This window comes from Saccostrea echinata, unplaced genomic scaffold (genome assembly GCF_033153115.1).
Source record: "Saccostrea echinata isolate AGI-Se365-2 ecotype Australia unplaced genomic scaffold, CSIRO_AGI_Sech_v1 ptg000054l, whole genome shotgun sequence".
Lineage (NCBI taxonomy): Eukaryota > Metazoa > Mollusca > Bivalvia > Ostreida > Ostreidae > Saccostrea > Saccostrea echinata.
Window position 1 is genome coordinate 39800553 of NW_026889803.1, and position 23295 is coordinate 39823847.

The window sequence follows — 23295 nt, forward strand, 5'->3', positions numbered from 1 at the left end:
ATGTTTGAATTTCCAAAAAGTAACGTCATAGGTACATGACGTTACAACAGTTGTGACGTTAAAAAATTATTTAAAAAATTGCGGGTTTACTTTGTATCCATGACGTAAAGCGCACCTGCCTTACGTAGAATTCTAACAAATGAGAGCTTACAAGGCGAGGAATACATGTTTATTACATTTTCAACAGTGAAATACTGTGATTTATTTTTTGAATAAAAGTGATATTCTCTCACAGTGTGAAAGGATACCAAAATGATATTCTCTCACAGTGTGAAAGGATATCAAAGGAAGTAAAAAATAATTTCTGGACTGTCATAAGATAGAGATAGTAACTTGATACTGTTAAAACTGCAAATTTCTTCCCAAATATGTTGCTAAAGCCATGCTATGTAATGTTTTCAATCTCAGAACTGCTAAGGTGTGACATCTCAACCGCTCAACTATGACGTCAAGCCTATGACACTGTGTTAAGAAAAGACAGAGACAAGGGAAAAATCAAAGAAAATGTAATAAACAGAAAATTCAATGTTTTGTAGATGAATATGGAATTTATTTCACTCGTGAGACAGGATTTTTTTTTTATATTTTCACTCGTGCTTCGCACTCGTGAAAATATCAAAAAATCCTGTCCCACTCGTGAAATAAATTCCATATTCATCTACAAAACATTGAATATCCTCTATATCTCCCACTCTATATAGCGCATGATCTGAAACAGTGTATTTTTAATTTTTCATTGAAACGCTGTATTTTTCAAAAATTGTGTTGTCTCCAGTGTCATCTGCAATACATTTGTTTTGTTTATTTTATTGAATGACTTTTGATTGATAATTTGGTTAAGTTACTGTTAAGCATATTTAGTGGAAAATGAGTCTATTATAGCCATAAAAATGCTTTTGGAATATGAATGGTCAAGTTTTCATTTTACATAAACGCTTATTTGACGGGAAAGTAAATGTAAAACAAAGTATTAGCTGATTAAAAATAAAAGGAATCTGAATATATTCTGTATGAAAATCGATTTTTTTTCAAAAGAAAAAATGATATGCCTCAACAAACTAGTTAACTTAAGCGAATTTGACACACTTCATTTATAGATTGGGCAGAGTAGTGGTTAACGCCTTTATCAAAAGTTTTAAAAATCACAAAACAAAAGGCTTTTATCCAATCGCTATACCGTGTGCCTAGGGGAGAGTTTGAATCAGCATAAATTCTTCAAAAGTTTTCACACACTTGTAAACGATGCTCCTCTGTCCTCGAACACTGACCTGCATTGTATACAATTTTAAATGTTCTCAGGAATCAGGGTTGGGATCAGAATTTTTTTTCTAGAGGGGGGTATGTTTCCACATGTCAGACTCGGAAATTTTTTGACAAGCAAGCAAAAAAAAAAAAAACAAACAAACAAACAAACAAACAAACAAGATGTGTTTGTGAAACACTGATGCCCCCGCTTATAGCAAAGGTTAAACTTTCTCAAATGCAAATCAAAAATGTTGCTACCCAAAGTAAGGTCTTGTCTCGAGGAATATACCTGTGAAATATGAAAGCCCTAGCAGCAACCATTGAATAGATATGGAAAAGGTTAAAGTTTTTCAAAAGTAATTCAAACATCAAGGTCAAGGTCAAATGGTCTAAATTAATGGTACCTAAGGAAAGGCCTTCTTCCAAGAAATATACAGGTGAAATATGAAAGCTGAAGCACCAATCGTTCAAAAGTTGACCAAGGTTAAAGTGTTTCAAAAGTAGGTCAAACTCCAAGTTCAGGGTCGATTACAATTGTTGGTATCCAAAGGAAGGTCTAGTCTCAAGGAAAAAAACATGTTGAATATGAAAGCCCTAGCAACAACTTTTCAAAAGTTGTGTCCAAGGTAAAAGTTTTCGAAAAGTAGGTCAAAGTCCGAGGTCAAGGTCAAAGGGTAAAAGTTGTTGGTATCCGAAGGAAGGTCTTGTCACAAGGATTATATATGTGAAGTATGAAAGCCCTAGCACGAACGGTTCAAAAGTTATGGCCAAGGTTAAAGTTTCCAAAAGTAAGTCAAACTCCAAGGTCAAGGTCAAAGGGTCAAAGTTGTTGGTATCCAAAGGAAGGTCTTGTCACATGGATTACATTTGTGAAGTATTAAAGCACTAGCATCAGCGATTCAAAAGTTATGGCCCAGGTTAAAGTTTTACAAAAGTAGGTCAAACTCCAAGGTCAAGGTCAAAGGGTCAAAGTTGTTGATATCCAAAGGAAGGTCTTGTCACAAGGATTACATATGCTAAGTATGAAAGCCTTAGCACCAACCGTTCAAAAGTTATGGCCAATGTTAAAGTTTTTCAAAAGTAGGTCAAACTCCAAGGTCAAGGTCAAATGGTCAAATATGGTGGTACCCAAAGAAAGGTCTTGTCACAAGAATTACACATGTGAAGTATGAAAGCCCTAGCACCAATTGTTCAAAAGTTATGGCTAAGGTTAAAGTTGGGAAAAATTTTGCAAAACTGGGCCAAACTCCAAGGTCAAAAGGTCAAATATGGTGGTACCCAAAGAAAGGTCTTGTCACAAGGAATACAATTGTGAAATATGAAAGCCATAGCTCCAACCAATCAAAAGTTATGGGCAATGTTAAAGTTTTTGCGGACAAACAGACAAACAGACAGACAGACGGACGGACAGGGCAAAAACTATATACCCCCGAATCTTCGATATGGGGGCATAAAAACAAAACGTAAACAACTTGCTAAAATCCGAAAAACCTATTTCCTGTGAAAGGGGGAGGGCCAATATTCTTCAAGTACATGACCCTCTTCCTCTTACCGTTTTAAGAGAGCTCCAGGTTTCCTGGTGAGCAGGACACTCTGTTATTTTCCGTTACTTTCACATAAAAATTTAATATCTCGGAAAATTCCGAGGGGGTACACTCCCCATGCGCCCCTGGAATCCGAAACACATTTTTAGTATCTTATATTTCAGGCAGCACGTGGTCCTTCGTATCCGATTTCATATACCATTCACCTTTTGATGTATTATTCAGTCGTTCTTTTACACGATTTTTTATGCCCCCGTATCGAAGATTCGGGTGTATATAGTTTTTGCCCTGTCCGTCCGTCTGTCTGTCTAGCTGTTTTTCTGTTTGTCCGCAAAAACTTTAACCTTGCCCATAACTTTTGATTGGCTGGAGCTATGGCTTTCATATTTCACATGTGTATTCCTTGTGACAAAACCATTCTTTGGGTACCACCATATTTGACCTTGACCTTGGACTTTGTCCCAGTTTTGCAAAATTTTACCAAACTTTAACCTTGACCATAACTTTTGAACAATTAGAGCTAGGGCTTTCATACTTCACATGTGTAATCCTTGGGACAAGACCTTCCTTTGGATATCAACAACTTTGACCTTTTGACCTTGGAGTTTGACCTTCTTTTGAAAAACTTTAACCTTGGCCATATCTTTTGAATGGTTGGTGCTAGGGCTTTCATACTTCACGTATGTAATCCTTGTGACAGGACCTTTCTTTGGATACCAACAACTTTGACCCTTTGACCTTGACCTTGGAGTTTGACCTACTTTTGGAAAACATTAACCTTGGCCATAACCTTTGAACGGTTGGTGCTAGGGCTTTCATATTTCACATGTGTAATTCTTGTGACAAGACCTTCCTTTGGATACCAACAACTTTGACCCTTTGACCTTGAAGTTTGACTTACTTTTGGAAAACTTTAAACTTTGTCATAACTTTTGAACGATTGGTTCTTCGGCTTTCATATTTCACCTGTGTATTTCTTGGGAGAAGGCCTTTCCTTGGGCACCATTAATTTTGCCGATTTGACCTTGACCTTGATGTTTGACATACTTTTGAAAAAACTTAACTTTTTCATATCTATTCAATGGTTGCTGCTAGGGCTTTCATATTTCACAGGTATATTCCTCGAGACCTTACTATGAGTAGCAACATATTTGATTTGCATTTGAGAAAGTTTAACCTTTGCTATAAGTTGCCATACGGGGGCATCAGTGTTTCACAAACACTTCTTGTTTACCAGGTTCTTGGTGCAATGCAACCCTGTTCCGAATACCCGGCTGATCAACATTTAAATAATTAATGAGATTTCTACGACAGCAAGATATATTCGTAAATTATAAATATTATTTTTAAAAGGATTATTTTAAACACACGCAGAAACACTCACACCAGAAAGACGAAACACTTGACTTAACAATTATTTCGTATTTTAAAAAAATATTAATTATGTATTTAAACACAATCAAAAAAGGATTGCTGGTCTAATACTCATAAGGCATCGTAATAAAAAGCGTAGATTAGGGTACTCTTCGTCAAGTGTTATCATGAATGGATTAATGACATACACCCACATCCAAATTTTAAAAAATTCACATTTTTACTATTTCAACTTTTAAAAAATCTTGATAATATCTGGAAAAAATTAATACCGAGCAGATAAATAATTATAATAATGTACGGTATTGAAAACAATTCAAACTAAATCGTGTAATATATTATTTCTAGGGATGTCAAATTATTTATTTTCTTTAGTCGAATATTCGATTGCATTATTCGAACGATAGTCGAATATATTCGAAACTTTTTCGGAAACTAAAATTTAATTTCAAACATCACTGGTACATCACATATTTAATCCCAAATCCCCCTTTTTTAACTTGATTAAAAAGTTACATCAAATGTTACACACAGATGTTCACATGGACTTAAAATGTGGATAGCGTGTTTATATTTACTTAATATAGACCGCTAATTTCTCCAAAATGTAGGATTTCACCGTCAATCATGTTCATAAATTGGTCTGTAAAGTCGTTTTTTAGGAAGCATAAAAAATGACTGTGTGATACATTTTTTTTAAAGCTTATTAAAATGATGGGGGGCACATACGGTGCCCTTGATAATGTTAAATATTTGAATATACTTTTTGTACAAATTATCAAAATGTCTTTAAAATATGTAAAAGAATATTAATTTTATAATAATTATCGTAGTGTCCAAATATGTCACGGTTATAATGGGTACATGGTATGAGATCAAGTCCAATTAATAGTTTTACAAAGAAAGCGCAGTATGGCGAGATAATTTTATTATAACAAGCATTCTTAGAGTATTGCATTAGCAATACTAGTCCCCTACCGGCAAGTGTAATCTGGTTCCCGTTAAGAATTGAAAATGCCATAATTCTGTCAAAAATTAATGAAGCGGGACGAAATGCAAACTTGATCTATAACTAATCAAGGTAAAGCCACATACCAAAAATCAGCTCAATATCTACAAGCGTTTAGAAGAAAATTGCGGAAAACCCGTAAAAATTGAAAAGGCCGTAATTCCGTCAAAAATCAATGAAGCGGAACGAAATGCAAACTTGATCTGTAACTCATCAAGATACACTCACATACCAAAAATCAGCTCAATATCTACAAGCGTTTAGGAAAAAAGTGCGGAAAACCAAGTGGGACAGACTGACAGACAGACAGAGGGACAGACGGACAGACAGACAGACGGATGGACAGACTCAGAGGAAACCTATAGTCCCCTCCGGTTTCACCGGTAGGGGACTAAAAACAACACATTAATTGACAATAATTCACGCTGAAGTGAAGCGTTTCTAATCAATGTACCTTCTGCATGTAAAGTCAGCAGTTTTTAATGAGGAAAATTATCTTATCGACTGTGTCTGAGAGAAGACGGTTTCTCAATTTTAGGATGAGAATTCCAACTCTTTATCACTCTTTTATTGAATTTATTTATTCGAATGCCGTTTCGTTATTCGATCGTCGGTCCATTCGACTGATGGTCGAATAGTCGACTATTCGTTGACATCCCTAATTATTTCTAATCCGTTTATTAACTAAATGTACGTATTTTCTCTCTCTCTCTCTCTCTCTCTCTCTCTCTCTCTCTCTCTCTCTCTCTCTGAAAGGTGCGTTGTTTTAAAAGTTGATATGCTTGTTAAAAGTAATGCTCGGTAATATGGGAACATAAGTTGGGGATGTGTGGAGGAACCTTGGTCTGCGTTGCCTTTGAATTGAAAATAATGTAGAATAAATGGGTATGGTGTACTGGAGGAAGAATAAAAAAGAAATTGCATTGAAAATGGGTAGAATTTGGAAAGAATTCGTTCAACGAAAAAAAAATTAAATTCAACACTGAACTTGGATGTGTGATATGAACGTACAAGGAACTTGCATGTGTTTGTGAGGAGAAGGGCAATGTAAAAAAAAGTTGTATTACGTTACATCTGTAGTATCGGGGACGCATGGGGGAGGGTAAGGGGGTGCACCCATTTTTTTTTAAAGAATAGTCATTGGTTATATATTCAATTTATATTTAATGTTTATTTATTTTTTTAATTTAAAGTCCCCTCTCTTTATGTATGCTTAGTAGTTTAACCCTCACACGTGAATTTACTTTTGTTGGTGGTGGTGGTGGTGGAGCCAAAAACAAGTGTGAGAACGATCAGAACAATTTCCTTCAATAAAAGACGTTTTACAAAGTATATGCAATTTTTTTTTAATTTGTTTGTTATTGTTGTAATTTCTTGTTTTTCTTTTTTCAGTGTTTCACCAGAGTGCGCTCTAGGGAACCTCCAATAACAATTAGATTTTTCAAAAAATTTTTTTTTTTTTAGTTAAATTATAGTCCAGAAAATGACATCTGAAACATGAAAAGCATTAATTCAGAGGAAAAATCAACATGAATGCAGTTAAAAAAATCATCAAAAATATAACCAAAATTTTCTTTTAACATGATTTGCATGTCACTACCAGAGGGAGGTGCATTTACCTAAAATTTGCACGAGATTAGTGTAAACTTGTGGTCAATATTGACGGGGAATAATTTTAGGAAACAAAATTCAAAAAAGATCATATACCGAAAAACAAACAAACAAACAAAAAAAAAAAACAAAAACAAAAACAAAAAAACAAACAAACAAAAACAAAACACACAAGAAAAAAAACCCAAAAACAAAAACCAAAAACAAAACAAAAACAAAGTTGTAAATTTTGGCTACGAACAATGTCGTTCATTGTCTGTAATTTCTCATCAGTGGTTATTCATTCGTCTTGGTGACAGCGCTTAGAATTTCTTTCTTATTAAAAAAAAATATCTATGTATGTTAATTAAGGTACTGAAGAAATAAAAAGAGCATTGGTAAAGAGATGAGAATTTCCGACGAAAATTAACAAAAAAAACCTTTGAAAAAGTTAACTTTGATTATCTTTCCAACAGTTTTATTTCTTTTGTGATTTTATTATCTATAAGCAGCCGCGCACGTTATCTGCACATAGCCCTGAGGAGAATCTAGAAGAATAGATCAAAATACAATACAGTCGAAAACAGGGAACTAGATGATACAGAGAGCAATATTTAAAGACGTACAACACAATGTGGGAGATTCAATTAAACGTTTAACGTGACGTCAAATGACGTTAATATTAAAGCGTCAAAATGACGAGTGATACGATCCCGATGTATTAAGTAGAAACAGAAAATTTCTTTATGAGTACCAAATTCTATCATTGATTTTTTTTTTATTAAACCCTCCTTTTTATGAAAACGAAAGATTACCCCTTAAATTTCTTTAATTTCATATTATGCAAATCTTATCCGTGATCAAATCACAGCATTTTTCATTTGAAAATGTTTATGTTTCACCATGCATCGGACACCCTCGCACTTAGCAAGTTCTAGCGATATCGCTACCTACCGAATATTATCAAAATGGAACTTAACATGTAGTATGTGGTATAAAAATAATTTTTGGCACAATCGTGTGCTATTTATTGATAAAATATTACTAAAAACCGATTTTTTTTCGAAATAAGTCAGAATTCACCATGGATCGGACAATACTCACCATGCATCGGACATACGGTATTTAAACCAGAAAAATTTCATACCTTGATCTCGGTGCTTTAAAATTAATGATATCGAAACATTTTTATCTTTTATTAAATATTAACCTTCTAATTAAATTTGAATGACTATTTCGATCCACAAATGTGAAGAGATTTTAGTTGCATCACGTCGCCTTTGAAAGGCTTTATAATGCTAGTTATATGGCAACTCGCGCCTTTGTCTCGTGGGTTGTCATCATCTAGTTTAAAGAAATAAAATTGAGTTCACTTCTAGTCGTCATATATCGATAACTTGTAATTTCAATGAAAATATAGGGTTTTTTATTTTCTATTTCCGTAAAAAACAGCTGTCATTTGGGGTTTATATGAAAATGGAAGCGATAACCCATGCATCGGAAAGTGTCCGATGCATGGTTAATTTGTGTCCGATGTAAGGTGAAATAAACATACTAGTAAAAAACAACTCTAAAAAATATTATACAAACATTGAAGTAAAATTTTTGAAAAATTTCTTTAAAATTATCAATCATTGACAAATTTTACCTAGGTCCGTCTCGTTCCATTGAAGTCTATTTAAAAGAACGACAACTCTAAAAATTGCAAAATGGTAAAATTATGGTTACTCCCCTTTGATGATGCAAAATATGACAAGGCCATTCTTGTGGTGTTTTATCACAACATGAATATAAAAATCGGCATCATTAAAAAGTTTAAATCTTCACCTTTAAGACAGAAACAAATAAAAACACGGAGAGACTCAGGTTCAATGAAAGTTTATTGCTTAACGTATAGGTCGCGGGTTTGCAGGCCATTTAAAAGTGTCCGAAAACATACCATGAAAATTAGTTATATGAATCCTCTACCTTCGTTTTACATTCTCTGAAAATTTTATAAAATTCGTCTGCATCGTTTTTGTGCAATTAAATCCCAAACATGCCATTGTTGTCGTTACATTTTCGACGTTATTCTTTTGAATTATATAAGAAAAACGTCATTTTCGGCTCATTTTGAGGCAAGATTTTGTTTCAAAAAATATCAATATCTTTTAAATGGTGAAGACGAAATTGTTTTCCCTTTGGTATTTTAACAAAGAACTGATTTGAAATAAATCAATGTGAAAAAATTAATATGTCTTCGGGTTAGTTTTCGCGTAATTTAAATGTGGATAATTGCTTTTATATCGCAAAATGTAACATTTTTTAGAACGACGTCATAAAATATCGCGACGTCATGCTTGACGTCGTGAATATCTATCCGGTATTCAGTGCAGAAAAATAAGCTAAAATATTTTTTATAAAAAAGAAATTCACGTCTATCTGCTTTCAAGTGACCCGTGAATCGTATCATAATAATTTTATATCAATGAAATGATTATTAGACATGTTTCTCTTCAGATTAGGGTTTTTGTACGTCTTATATTAGTGAAAATTCCCGCAAGGGACGTAAAACAACAATCAATCCTTTAGTTTCTTTCTTCCAATTTACTTTCTTTATGTATTGTTTTCTGTTTGTCTTGCTTTTTTTCGTTGATTAGACGTATCCTTACATTTGGCTGTGTATTTTTCTTTTCAAGCGTGCTGGCAGAAAACGGTATCCTTTAATTCAAGTAATCCAAGTATATAAAATGTTTTTATTTTGACCATTCAGCAAGGCGCTCAAATCTACGAATTTCTGCCAAATATCGTCCCGGCTAAATACAATATGTTTTCAGTATATATTTAAACAAAATATTTATTTTTACAAACCACATTTTCAGACGGGTAAATGGGACCAGGATTTAAAAATTAATTTTATTGACGTAATCAACTGCCAGTTTTCTTTTTATAACATTAATTCTACTTGTTGGACATGGAAAGCAAAGTAGCGAATAAAATCTGTAGGTTACAGCATTGCAAGCTGTTGCTTAGGGGATGATCATTTCAGGGGGGGGGGGGGCTTACAGATTTTGGAAATAAATAATCTGTCCTCAAAAATGTTGAAAATAAATAATCTGTCGTCGACTAGGCAAGAAAATAAATAATCTGTCCAAGACTAGTTCTAGACCCCCCCTCCCCCCCCCCTCCGGGAGTTTTCAACTTTGATTTTTTTTTTTTTTTTTTGCTTGTCAAACTTTTCAGTTAAGAAAAAATAAATAATCTGTCCTTGTTTTTTTGGAAATAAATAATCTGCCTTCATCGACATGAAAATAAACAATCTGACTCGGTAAAATTTGCCCCCCCCCCCCGCCGCCCCCCCCCCAACCTCTCCCTCAGAGTCAAATAGCTGTCCCCTAACAGGAGGTCAGTGTCGCTAAAAAATTGTCTTAATGTTTCATCGTACCTTAGCAGTATTTAATTTATGATAAACTTGTACATCTATATATTTTAAAAAATAACCTGTTTAAAAATAAAATTTAATCTTTTGATGTAACAGGTGTATTTGCGATTTTTTTAGATAATGGCTTTATTCTTAATAAAACAAACTGATAATTCAAATACGATCAAAGGAAAGAAAAGGTCAGTTGAACCTTGTGTCCATATCGTTTCGCGATACCAAGTGAAAACAAATCAATCTCAATTTCTCGGGCCTTTCCGACAAGCCGAAAAACAACCACTTGTTTTTCCAAGATTGCAGGAAAGGCCCGAGAAGATGCGATTGATAACAAATAATTAAACTTTTTTTTTAATATTTCCAGTGTCGATCATTCGAATAAACCTTCTTCACTAAATTACCAATTCCAACAAAAGTTTTATCTAAGTATTGTATCGACTTTACAAATCGTAAAAAGCCTTCATTATTTGTGATAAGTTGTTGCTTAAATAATGTAACACTAAACTACCAATTCCAAGAAAAGTTATAGCTAAATAATTTAATTTTGTTTGTATTCTAGCCTCTGATTGGTTAATATCCAAAAAGGAACACAAATTATTTCTGTATAACCTGGTTTGGTATGGGGACACACCCCCTTGACAACCAGCTGAATCATCTGTATCCATACAATCCTCTCATTTCCAGTCCTCGGGACTCATGGAAAATTACAGATTTAATAAATGTACCTTTAATTTCAAACGATAATTCGATCTTACCACATGTAACCAAACAACATGGCTGCTAGGCCTATGTATCAGTTTTTACCTCCCCTCGATTCCCATCACTTCCGTTACTTCCGTTACTACGGTTGTATTATTGAGCGGCAAATTTGAACTAATAAAAAGTAACGAAATTATACACCCATAGTAATTTAATGATTTTAAAATTAAATTATAAGGAATGACTCTAATTCTTGGCCAAATTATTCGAGTATAACCTGGTTTGGGTCAGTTTACGCTGTTTTATAATCCGCTTCGCGGATTATAAAGCGTAAACTGACCCAAACCAGGTTATACTCGAATAATTTGGCCAAGACTTAGAGTCATTCCTAAATTAATGATATAATGAAGAATTTAATAAAACAAAAATCATCGCAGGTTTCTTTTTCATTGTGACGTCATAATCAAATGTGCACAAGAAAGTCGCCCAAATCATATAAATTGCGTACCCAGTTTTAACGACGTCATCAAACCCGCGACCTACGAAGCAAGGTATGTGTCCGATGCATGGTTAACTATACTGTTCTCAGAAGCTCACTGGTCAAAGAAAACAACTCTAAAAATGTGGGATATGTTTGTTTTCCCTCCCTTTAGTTTAGTTATTCCTCCTGTTTTCCGCACAATTAATTATGTTTTTCACGGATGCATTTACTCAGACTGGCCTGATGAACTCTGGAACTGAATACTATTATATATACAAAGTAAGTATCGAAAGCGAAAAAGAATTGTTTTATACAGAAATTATTTGAATTCATGAATAGATATACTTCATTGCAGCAAACTGTCCGACCTTCTGTCACTGTGAACAGTGTCGGTTCGCATTTCCTCGAATCAAAACAAAACGTTTTATATATCAGTGTACACATGAATCATTTTAAAATAAATAAATAAAAATAAATAAAATAAATGAAGATTTTAAAGTTTGATACATTGAAGTTAATATATGGACGAATACGAAGTTTCCATTTTATCTATAGAGGCAACGAAAGTATGCATACAATATCGGGGGGGGGGGGGTCCCCACACACTCCTTTGTTTGAAAAATATTAAGAAACTAGAAATATTCCATTTATATCACAGGAGAGTTAAACATACGCCATTGTGAGGTCCCTTTTAACAAGAAATAAAGATTCATTAAATGAAAGTTTTCAATGCTATAGTCTGTCCCACCAAGCTATTGTCACCGCTTTTTGCAACATATCTCAAAATATATAAATACCTTGGCCTTCAACTTAGGTCCGATCGATAGATCTTTTTTTTTTCCAATTTTCCTGCATTTATCCGAACCCTCGAGTTCAACCGGTGTATTGACACGGCGGCAAATTCAAAGTCTACGGGGATTTAACATGGTAAACTCGTCCATTAGCGTCAAGATCATACCGGACACGTAGGCATAAAATCCCACGTAAGTTTACATACTAGTAGTCAATATTTAATATGCATACACGAATTAACAAATTAGTACTTCAGGAATTCAATGGACTAAATACATCTACAATGTATCCGATGTTTCATCAAGCTTGAATAGTCTGTGTCGCAAAAAAAAAGTAAGAGGAAAGAGGGGGGGGGGTCGTAGTAAAAAAATGCTTATAGCCTAAATCTACATTTAAGTGCGCTTTACATTTGAAAACGAAGATAAAATAAAATGTAAATCACATTTTCAAAGCAAAAGACATTTTCCAACTTGGAATTTTTATGTGTATTTGAAGATTCATAGCATTTTATCGTCTCGAGTCTGAAAGACACTTGAGAAACGAGATTTAGGGAGAAAGGCGGAGGGGTGATTTTCCGCTATAGATTCATAACGGGTCGTTTAAAAAAATTACAGAAAATTATGAGGATTATTTTTGCAACCACCTACATAAAAAAAGTTTGGGTTTTTTTCCAAGATTAAACGATAGGTTTTTTTCATAAAAAAAAAAATTAAATTGAAAATACGCATTTCTCAAGGCTAAAATGAACCATAGATTTTCAGTTTAAGGTCTTCAAAAACATTTATGTCGATATATACTTCTACAAAATTACTTTGTGTGTTTAATGGTCAAACAAATAAGCCGATGAAGTTTGACAGTCAGGCTATCCCGACTTTTTTTGAAAATCAGGGATTTTATAGTTGGCTGTTCTCCTCGTGAACAGCTAAAGGGGAGTAACTTTTGGAACTTCCTGTCCAAATACGACTAGAATGATTTTGTCCAAGATGTGCGTACACATTGTAGATATAGTCATGTATAAAATATACAAAAAAAACGAAATTAAAATTAAACGACAGGATTTTTTTGGGGGGTGGGGGTTGGATGTGTTGTACATCCTTAATTTGTTCTTTTAAAAAATGCATATTCAATTTCTATAATTATATGCAACACTTATCACATATTTTACCCAAGTTATAATTTTTTTCACAGGCAAAAAAAAAAAAAAAAATCTAACCACAATCCTATTTCATGAAAGGGGGGGAGGGGGTCTGTGTTTCTTTGGGGGTATCTATATGAATTTAACAACTTGGAAAATCCAAAGGGGGAATTCCGTCCCCCTTTTAATCAACACATATTAGTATCGGCATATTCTAAGGGCATGTTAAACTCGGAACGACCTGTACGCACGTCATTTGCGTAAAATGACGTTGATTCTAACCATCCCCTGCGAACAAGTGTACAAGACAAGTGTAACGTTCGTTTAAATTGAATTTTCAGTAGTGAAAAGAATACATTTGGGGTGAAATCATGTACAATATATATTTTATTGAGCATATTCAATTATAGTACATTAAGAATAACACCTCATTATCTGAAAAACTTCATAGAGTAATCAATGGTGCGTGAATTTTATTTCGTGCCTGAAATTTTTATGATATTCTACCACTACATCATAAAATACCCCAACATTATGTAATAAAAGGGTGCAAATGTTAAACAGTTATTCACACTGAATAAAAATAAAAGAAATACATGGCCATAATTCAGTTCAATGAAATCGGCCCAAAATCGGCCCCTTGGCACTCTACGCAACTGTGTGATCGGCCCAAAATCGGCCCTTTGGCACAGAAGTGGTTAAATTCGCCCACTTGTGACTAAGGTTTTTTGTTTGTATTTTGTTTAATTTTTCACTCATATGGAGACGCCACCACTTGCCGGTGGAGAGCTGCAAATTTTTTCCTATAATCGGCACTTACGGTCATTGAGCAGTGAGGGATCTTTTTTGTGCCGGCACCTACTGCGACACGGGACCTCGGTTTATACGGTCTCATCCGAAGGACTGGTCTCCACGTACCACAGTGGGATTCGAACCCGCGACGTAAGGATCAACTCCTTACTTCGCGACTCTAGATCAGACGCTCTAACCACTGCGCCACGCGGGCGACTGTGACTAAGGTGAAAGAGGCGAAAATAGAACGGATGCGAAAATTTACCTGCATACAGTAGTTTCCTGTTATCTTCAATTTGAGGGGGAAAATCAAGCTAAAGCAAGAGAAGAATGAGGTTACATGAAAATCTTCTCAAGAACCACTGGGCCATAAAAGAATTTAAAAAATAATAAATATAAGCAACCAATCCAAACAAACAAACAAGACGTAACACTTTCTTTTAATCAAAATTGCAAAAATGTAACTGAACACGCCTAGCCATTTTTGGCACGGTGCGCACAATATTGCTTAACCAAAAGAGATCCTTGCGATTCAAGTATAAGTTCTCTCGCTTATAAATACAATATATATGACTTTCTCGCGAAAATAAGGTGTCCGAAAATTTAGTGATCTACAGTACTTTATTCATCATGTATGAAACTTTTCATGAAAATAATTTCCAGATGGAAAGTTTGGTAAATTACGTTAATAAAAGTTGTGTTTCCGTGACCGAAAATATTTCGGTTACGAAAAAGGACAAGCATGAAACGAATGGAGTTGCTGTGTCTGATTTCGCTTACGTCATTATGATTATGACATCACGTTTTGTAGTAGACTTGCGTTGTGTTGTAGTTACGTCTCATACCAACGGCTTTAGTCGAAGAGATCGGACGTATTTATTTTACTCTCCCGATTTTCTGCAATTTTACTGCATTAAGCGAAGAGATGGTGCCGAAGATACACGAAAACAAAGATAAGAGGGTAATGCCTCAAATTGTGTGTTTAATTTAGTAAAAAATAGTTAGGTATTGATTTTATTTGTTATATTTACTTGAAGAAGGAGGGAGGGGTTACGGAGGCTTTATGTTGACTTGTCAGCATACTCCTTACATGCGTGTACATCCGGTCCCTTTTAAATATTTCCTGGTATCGTTGCTAAAGAAAAGATGTATACAGTTATGTAATATGTATTTTCTTTGAGGAGAGTTCTCTAGGAAATCATAAGATCAGCTAGAACGTTTTACTGTTTTTGTGTAAAATAATATAGAACTTTGCTCCATATCAATCCGGATTTATGACATAATCTATTGATTATTTATTATATAAAAAAGGTAAATATTAATAATTGATCCTTTCGTTAATAGAAACTGTTCTCAGAACATAGAATTTGGTATGTAATTAAAATATTCGGGTTAAATATATTTTCCTAGCTCTACATTATTTAGCATGTCTCCATTGGCAACATCAGCATTTTCTGCTTCCAGGGGGAAGGGGGGGGGGGGCAAAGTTATCAATAATGAATAAGCTAATGAAAGGAGAGTACTGAGAAAAGAAATTTTACTTTACGAGGTGTTATTCTAATAATTGATAAAATTCAGCATGCACATGAAAACTTTAGTGGCGTAGCTACGCAAAAATTATGTGAATGTTTTTCTGATTCTAGGGGGTCTGGGGACGCATTAAGCCCCCCTTCCCCTCCCCCTCGCTCAGAAGGGTTAGGGTGAGAAGCCCCGGAATCTCCGCAGACATTTAGTGAGTGTTAGGTCAAGTCTCAAAATGTGCAGTATGAAGATAATAGAAAACAAATTGTCGTTGAATAATGAAACAAGTCTATAAAATATGTTTCTTCATCAAACGTTTTTGAAATTTATTTATTGCATGATTATAAATTTTTAATTTTTTTTTTTGAAAAAAAATTTAATGAGGATGCTTTGGCACAAAAGCATATACATGGTAGCCACTGTGAGCAATGCATTAACCCATTGTAATTTGAATAGAGTGAAATTAAAATTCTTGCTGGTATTTTGTAGTATGCTATGTAATAATATTTCTGTGTATCGGGGGAGGGGGGGGGGGGGAATACATTACACTCGTGGCTACCACTCAGTTGTGCAATAACAAGCGCAATGAACAAGTATTTGTATGATTCTTGTTTATAAGTCCCCTACCGGTGAAACCGGAGGGGACTATAGGTTTCCTCTGAGTCTGTCCGTCCGTCTGTCTGTCTAGTTGTCTGTCTGTCCGTCTGTCTAGCTGTCCCTCTGTCTGAATGTCAGTCTGTCCCACTTGGTTTTCCGCATTTTTTTCTAAACGCTTGCAGATATTGAGCTGATTTTTGGTATGTGAGTGTATCTTGATGAGTTACAGATCAAGTTTGCATTTCGTTCCGCTTCAATGATTTTTGACGGAATTACGACCTTTTCAATTTTTCAGGGTTTTCCGCATTTTTTTTCTAAACGCTTGCAGATATTGAGCTGATTTTTGGCACGTGACTTTAACTTGATGAGGTTTAGATTTAGTTTGCATTTCGTTCCACTTCATTGATTTTCGACGGAATTATGGCATTTTTAATCTTTAACGGGAACCAGATTACACTTGCCGGAAGGGGACTAGAATTGCTAATGCAATACTCTCAAAATGCTTGTTAAACTGTGAAAACACACTTTTGGTATAAATCACGACAAGTACACATGACATTTCATTTTCTTTTTTTATATTTCAGAAATTTGATGATCCAGGCAAGGAGTCCCAGGGAACCAGAACATCCCCTCTCTGCGCCCCGGACGAGGTATGGCACAGAATTCTCTTAATTTTACTAAACTGTGACTATTTTCTGTTTTATATTAGAAATTTACATACAGAATAATCATAGACTAAATCTTGGACTATTCTTTAAAGAATAAAAGTTGACAAATATGCAAAATTATCATAAATATGAGTATTACTAATCGACTGAATGGTAAACAGGTGTAACTATGATGTTTCTTTATTTTGTAGGTTGTACCCAAGAGAAAGAGACCCTGGCGATACAACCGTGTCTGGAGTAAAGACCAGAAATGGACCAGAGAGGTGAAGATGATTTGTATACATACAGACCCATAGGTAGCGATTTAAGTTGGGGCGTGTGTGTGTGTGTTTGTGGAGTCGGGATTACAACCAAGCATTTTCATTTAAGAGGGGGGGGGGCAATACCAAGCAAAAATTCCTTGACGAAAAAAGGTCATCTGATCATATTATTGAGGGGATACAAACATAAAGCAGTTATGTTTTCTATCCGGTATACTATATGTCGGCATATTTATAGGGGGGTTCCTACGGCCTTGACATGTATTGACCTGTTGGTGGAGAACTAAATCAATTTCAATAAGCTAATAGAATACTGAACTGTTTGATGATCAAAATTTGCAATAACTTTATAAACACGTCTTGAGAGAGAGAGAGAGAGAGTCTAATAAATTAATATAACAAATTTCATTGTATGAATGATCGAAATTCACGCTTCTTTTAGGGACTTGCCTCCAACATACAGCAGAGGGTGCCACCCCCCTCTTCGGTAAAAAAGGACCAACCCAAACAGGTGTGTTACATATTAGCGTTAGAGTAAAATAAAGAATATTACATACTAAAATCCATATTATATGTCATATCAGCCCCCGGGCTGATATGGGGCCCGAGGGCTGATTTGACATATGATATGGATTTCAGTATGTAGTATCCTATTTATCATATATTTAAAATACTTAATACGCGAGTTCACATAAAGTCATTGAAGAATGTTTCGTGCATGTTTATGACTTTTTTTCTTTAAAATCTAATAGAGCCAATTTTAGGTCTTTGAAAAAAAATTAAGTCCACAAATGTTATTTGAGAATTATTTTACATGTACATGTGGATATTAACTTTAAAACTTAATACAAACGTTACTTCCTGTTTGATATGGATTTTTGCACGCCGGTCCGATAGTGATATGAATTTTCGGACCGGTCCTTGATATGGGGTATTGTGACGTCACCAGTATCGCACCGTGCAGAATCGATGTATTTATTATTTACTTTTAAGTATATGATAAAGTAAATTATAAGAGTTAAAGCACCTTCTCGTTAATGTAAACCAAATATTATTTGCAGGAAATTTTATTTTCATTAGTGATTGAGTCTTAAAGAAATACAAGTTCATAAATTTATTTATACATTATGTATATTTCAGAACGGTGATGCATCAGGCGAGGGCTCGTCAGAGACCAGAACCTTGCCATCCTCGGAATCTGACGAGGTGCGAAGTATATTGACTACATATATAATAGTTAATATGTTTGTAATATAATAGTAATGATGTGTAAAGATGTCATACTGATTTCCTGTGTTTTGCAGGTTGTACCCAAAAGGAAAAAGAGAATGTGGAGATATAATTGTGTGTGGAGGAAAGACCAGAAATGGACAAGAGAGGTGAATATTCATTATCAATTATATGTATTTGAAAGGAAGCGGAGGGGAGATTTTTAAAAAGATAACTGATAAACACGTATGCATCTAACAATACAAATTTGGACAAAAATTGATAAACTTACAATAATTTGATAAAAGGGGGTTAAAATTATTATGGAAGCTTAAAGAGATTGAACAGTTTTTAGGGAGTATAATTATGAACTTAAAATAAAACTGAAATAAACATTGTGTATTGTAGGAGCATACTCAGCAGCAGAGGGTACCACCCCCCACCCCGGTACAAAGGGACCAACCCACAAAGGTGTCACCAGTCCCAGTACCAACACAGGTAGACGACCATTTCTAATCCAAGTGTTTCTGTTTCTTCTTGTATTTTTAAACATTCAAGGTTACTGGTATACTTTGAAATTCGAGAAGTTAGACCCATAATTTATTGGCTATGATATCTCAAAGTCTTTCGAAGATTTTCTAAAAAAGAAAAAAAAATGTTTATTTTTAGTTTTCAACCGATCTATCTGTTTAGAGTTTAGCTTATTTTTACTTCATTAACATACTAATTACTTCATCAACATACTACTTCATCAGCATACTAATTACTTCATCAACATACTTATTACTTCATCAGCATACTTATTACTTCATCAGCATACTTAATACTTCATCAACATACTTACTACTTCGTCAGCATACTTATTACTTCAGCAGCATACTTATTACTTCATTAACATACTTATTAATTCATCAATATACTTATAACTTTAGCAGCATATTTATTACTTTATCAGAATACTTTTTACTTCATCAGCATACTTATTACTTTAGCAGCATACTTAATACTTTAGCAGCACATTTATTACTTCATCAGCATACTTATTACTTCATCTGTATACTTATTACTTTAGCAACATACTTATTAAAGTTTTTGAATCTCCAAGAGTTTTTTTTTTACCCAGACTAAGATATAATCAAATTAATCAATTACACTTTATAGCAATTTGACTTTTTTTTAGCCTGAGCCACCCAAGTTCTTGAGGAGATACTGGCGGACCAACAGGGTTTGGAGGAGGGATATGGTGTGGACGAGAAAGGTAAACATGGCAGTAGAATTGTCTTCTGTGATATTCCTAACAATTACATGTATCAAGTTAGCCATACAGTCCTTAAATGCGGCAGGGTTGTACCCATAATTCTCGATGAACATGCAGTCATGCGTGACGTATTGCTGATCAAACTATTCCCGGGCAACAAGTTTGATGCTGTTCTACTGGTAGTTTGACCATTTCAAAACTCGGACACGGAAAGAAGACCATGCGTTTTGACATTGGTCGTGGAGTAGGATCGCAGAGGGGATCAAACAGGGAACGCATGTCTGGGATCTAGTCACTGTTGTCATTGTTCAATGTCAAATTGAATGAAAGAGAGTGGGTGAGTGTGTATGTGAGTGAACAACTGTAGTTGTACTTTAGGTTCAACTGGTCAGAGACCAGAAGCACTTGTGCATTAGTAAGGTGTCCGTCCATCTGTCTGTAATCAATTTTTTCTAAACGCTATTCCTCCTACAGTTTTGGTCTGATTTCGGTAAGAATTGGTACACAGGTAGACTATCACCATCATCATTGTCCTTTACACCCTGTGGTGTGTAGGGCAGCAACAAACTTCCTCCACTCTTGTCTATCCTGGGCCAGCCTCGTCAATGTTCCCCAGGTCTGGTGCATGGCTTTCATCTCGCTTTCACCTGTCCTTTGCCATGATGTTCTTGGCCTCCCTCTCTTTCTTTTGCCCTCTGGTGTCCACTGCAGTGCTGTTCTTGTTGTCAACTAGGGTTTTTTTCTTAGAACATGCCCTATCCATCTCCATCGGCATTTGGTAATGATTGTACCCATGTCCTCTTTTATGCACCTGCTCAGCAGGTCTTCATTAGTAACCTTCTCAGGCCAGAATATCCTAAGTATTCGGCGGAGGCATATGGTGTGGAAGGATCGTAAATTGGTGAGATCTGCCTCTGTTATTCGCCAGCATTCCGATCCATATAGGAGAGTTGATATAACACAGCTCTGGTAAAGCTTCAGCTTGGTGCTGGTGCTGTACTTTGCAGACCTCCAGATGTTATTCATTTCTCTAATTACTCCCCTGGCCCTGCCCAGTCTGCTGTGGATATCCTCTTTTGTGTCGCCCTCTGGTTTAATGATGCCACCCAGGTGAATAAAGTTGTCCGTCTGGCGTAGTTCTTTACCATTGACCTTAACAGGAGGATGCAATTCCACATTTAAGTGTCATTGTCTCCGTCTTCTTCGCTTGCAATCGCTCAAGGCTCTTTTCTTTGGGATCTTGACAATCACCCCCTTAAACCAGTCGTCAGGCACTTTCTCTCCATCCCAAACAGCTGTTAACAGTGTTTGGAGGATGGAGGCTGCTATTCCAGGGTCCGCCTTAAATAGCTCTGCATCAAGATTGTCACACCCTTGTGACTTCTCGTTCTTAAGGGTCTTGATTGCATCCATTATCTCATCCTTAGTTGGTGGGTCAGTGTCAATGTCCAGATCCTCTGTGGCCTCTGGTATGGCAATAGTTTCATCAGGTGATGGTCGATTAAGTCTCTGAATTTCAAATCGCGCTTGTGTCTTAGGTCTTGCCTTAGCTTTTTTCAGTTTGATCTTGATGAGTGCTGTCACCAGGTGATGGTCGCTGCCGACGTCTGCACTCCGCTTGACCCTAACATCTAATAGAGAGCGTCTCCACATGCCATTGATCATCAGATGGTCAATCTGGTTTTTGTTCCTTCTGTTTGGCGAGTTTCAGGTCAGCTTGTGGATATCACGATGTGTGAAGAGGGTTCCTCCTATCACTAGGATATTCATAGCACAGAACTCCACCAGTCTTTCGCCATTATTGTTCCTGGTCCAAACCCCGAGCTTTCCCATAACTCTTTCATGGTCAATGTTGTCCTTTCCGACCTTGGCATTGAGGTCGCCCATGATGACAAGGAGGTCGTGCCGTGGGGTCATCTCTGTCTCTGCCTGTAGCTGACTGTAAGTTGTCCTTGTCTTCATCGCTACTCTGTCATTGGTTGGTGCGTAGCACTGTATTAAGGTGGTGTTGATATGCTTGCCCTTCAATCTTGCGCTCATCAAACTATTATTTGTGGGCTTCCATTCCAGCAGGCACCGCTCTAAACCTTTCCTGAGTATGATGGCTATTCCTTCATGACGTAGGTTGAGATCTCCTCTCGAGTAGAGGACAGTTTTTCCGGTGGATGTTTTCATCTTTCCACATCCAGTCCATCTGCTCTCGCTCACTCCTAGGGCATAGAGGTTTAATTGTCTCATCTCAGATGTTACCTGTGCCAGCTTGCCTGTCTCATACGTTGTCCTCACGTTCCAATGTCCTAGTCTGAGCTTGGTTTTTGTGGTGTTTAGGTCCTCCCTCATTCTGTTGGTAACGTCCTAATGGCTTTGATTGCCAGCATTCTTACGAGTCTCATTCTACTCGGCGGAAGGCCTTTCACATGCTGAAGTAAAGATTATTTTTGTTGCTGTTTCCGTAACTTTCTCTTCTTACAGGACAGGGTTGTTAGCCCTGCGCCTAACCCCCAACCTGGAGGACCAGGGTAATTTGTTTATGGTGTCCTTCCACTAGATCTATGGCTTTACATGGCTGACGAGTCTAGATCTGCCCGTGATTTTTAAGTAAGAGTTTATCTTCTCCTATGTAGCTGCCTTTCCGGGCTAACGTTACCACCTGGACGGCCATTTTTCCCGTGGCACGGATAAAGTTGCCAGAAGGGTGGTTACTCCAACAGCCTTAGGGCATTCACTTCGGAGTTCAGTAGGCTTTACTCCTTAGCCTTTCTTTTTCCCAAAGGTATATACAAGGCAGTAGTTCATGTCAATTCACTCATTGCTGGGAATGTCCGTCAGTCTGTAATCAATATTTTCTAAATGCTACTCCTCCTACAGTTTTGGTCCGATTTCGATAAGAATTGGTACACAGGTAGACTGTACTAAGAAACATATATTGGTTTTTGGTTTCGACAAACGGTGTTGCCATGGTCACCAAAAATAGATTATTTTTTTTTTGAAAATCGTTCAAAACGCTACTACTCCTACAGTTTTTGTTTGATTTCAACAAGACTTGGTACACAAGTAGACTGTACAAAGATACATTTTTCTATATATCGGTTTTTAGTTTTCACAAATAGTGTCATGGTTACTAAAAATAGAAATTTCTTTGAACATTTTTTCAAACCCTACTTCTACAGTTTTGATCCAGTATCAATAAAACGGTACCCAAGTAGACTACGCTAAATACATATTAATTCTGTATATCGGTTTTTGATTGTGACAAACGATGTTACCATGGTTACTAAACTTTGAAATACATGTATAATTCCTCCTCGTACGGTTTTAATTCAATTTCAGTAAAACTTGGTACATAAGTAGACTATACTGTATACTTAAATAATTCGATTTATCGGTTTTTTTTAATTTCAATCGGTCTTGCCATGTGATACTATAAAAAGACGTTTTTTTTTTTTAAATTCTTTCACATACTCTCCTACAGTTTTGGTCGGATTTCATAAGACATTGTACACAAGTAGACTATATTAAATATAACTTTCTTTAAGATTAGTACACACCAGTAGAGCCACGTACAGTCTCGTCAGAGACTTCCGGCCCATGCGTGTAAATAAATTTATTTACAAATTAAATCTGCCTTAAGTACATTACTTGGAGACAGACTGGCTCAACCACGCTGAAATATTCGTTATAGAATCCTCATCAAAGTGTAAATTTA

General features: G+C 35.7%; 2 protein-coding genes and 1 long non-coding RNA gene across 3 annotated transcripts in view; 2 read left to right on the forward strand and 1 right to left on the reverse strand.

The window, feature by feature from the left end:
* LOC133206265 (WD repeat-containing protein 7-like) overlaps window positions 1–23295 on the forward strand; it is a 253062-nt gene that overhangs the window by 129265 nt on the left and 100502 nt on the right. The gene's annotated exons all lie outside the window — the stretch shown is intronic.
* On the forward strand, window positions 17620–18446 carry LOC133205233 (uncharacterized). The gene is made up of 3 exons (XR_009723599.1): window positions 17620–17633; window positions 18263–18328; window positions 18427–18446. It is a non-coding gene; the product is annotated as an uncharacterized LOC133205233 (long non-coding RNA).
* Window positions 20319–21242, reverse strand: LOC133204872 (uncharacterized). Its single transcript, XM_061340615.1, has 2 exons — window positions 20841–21242; window positions 20319–20741 (listed from the first exon to the last, which is right to left on the reverse strand). Exons 1-2 carry the CDS (start codon window positions 21240–21242, stop codon window positions 20319–20321), a joined length of 825 nt encoding a protein of 274 aa, XP_061196599.1.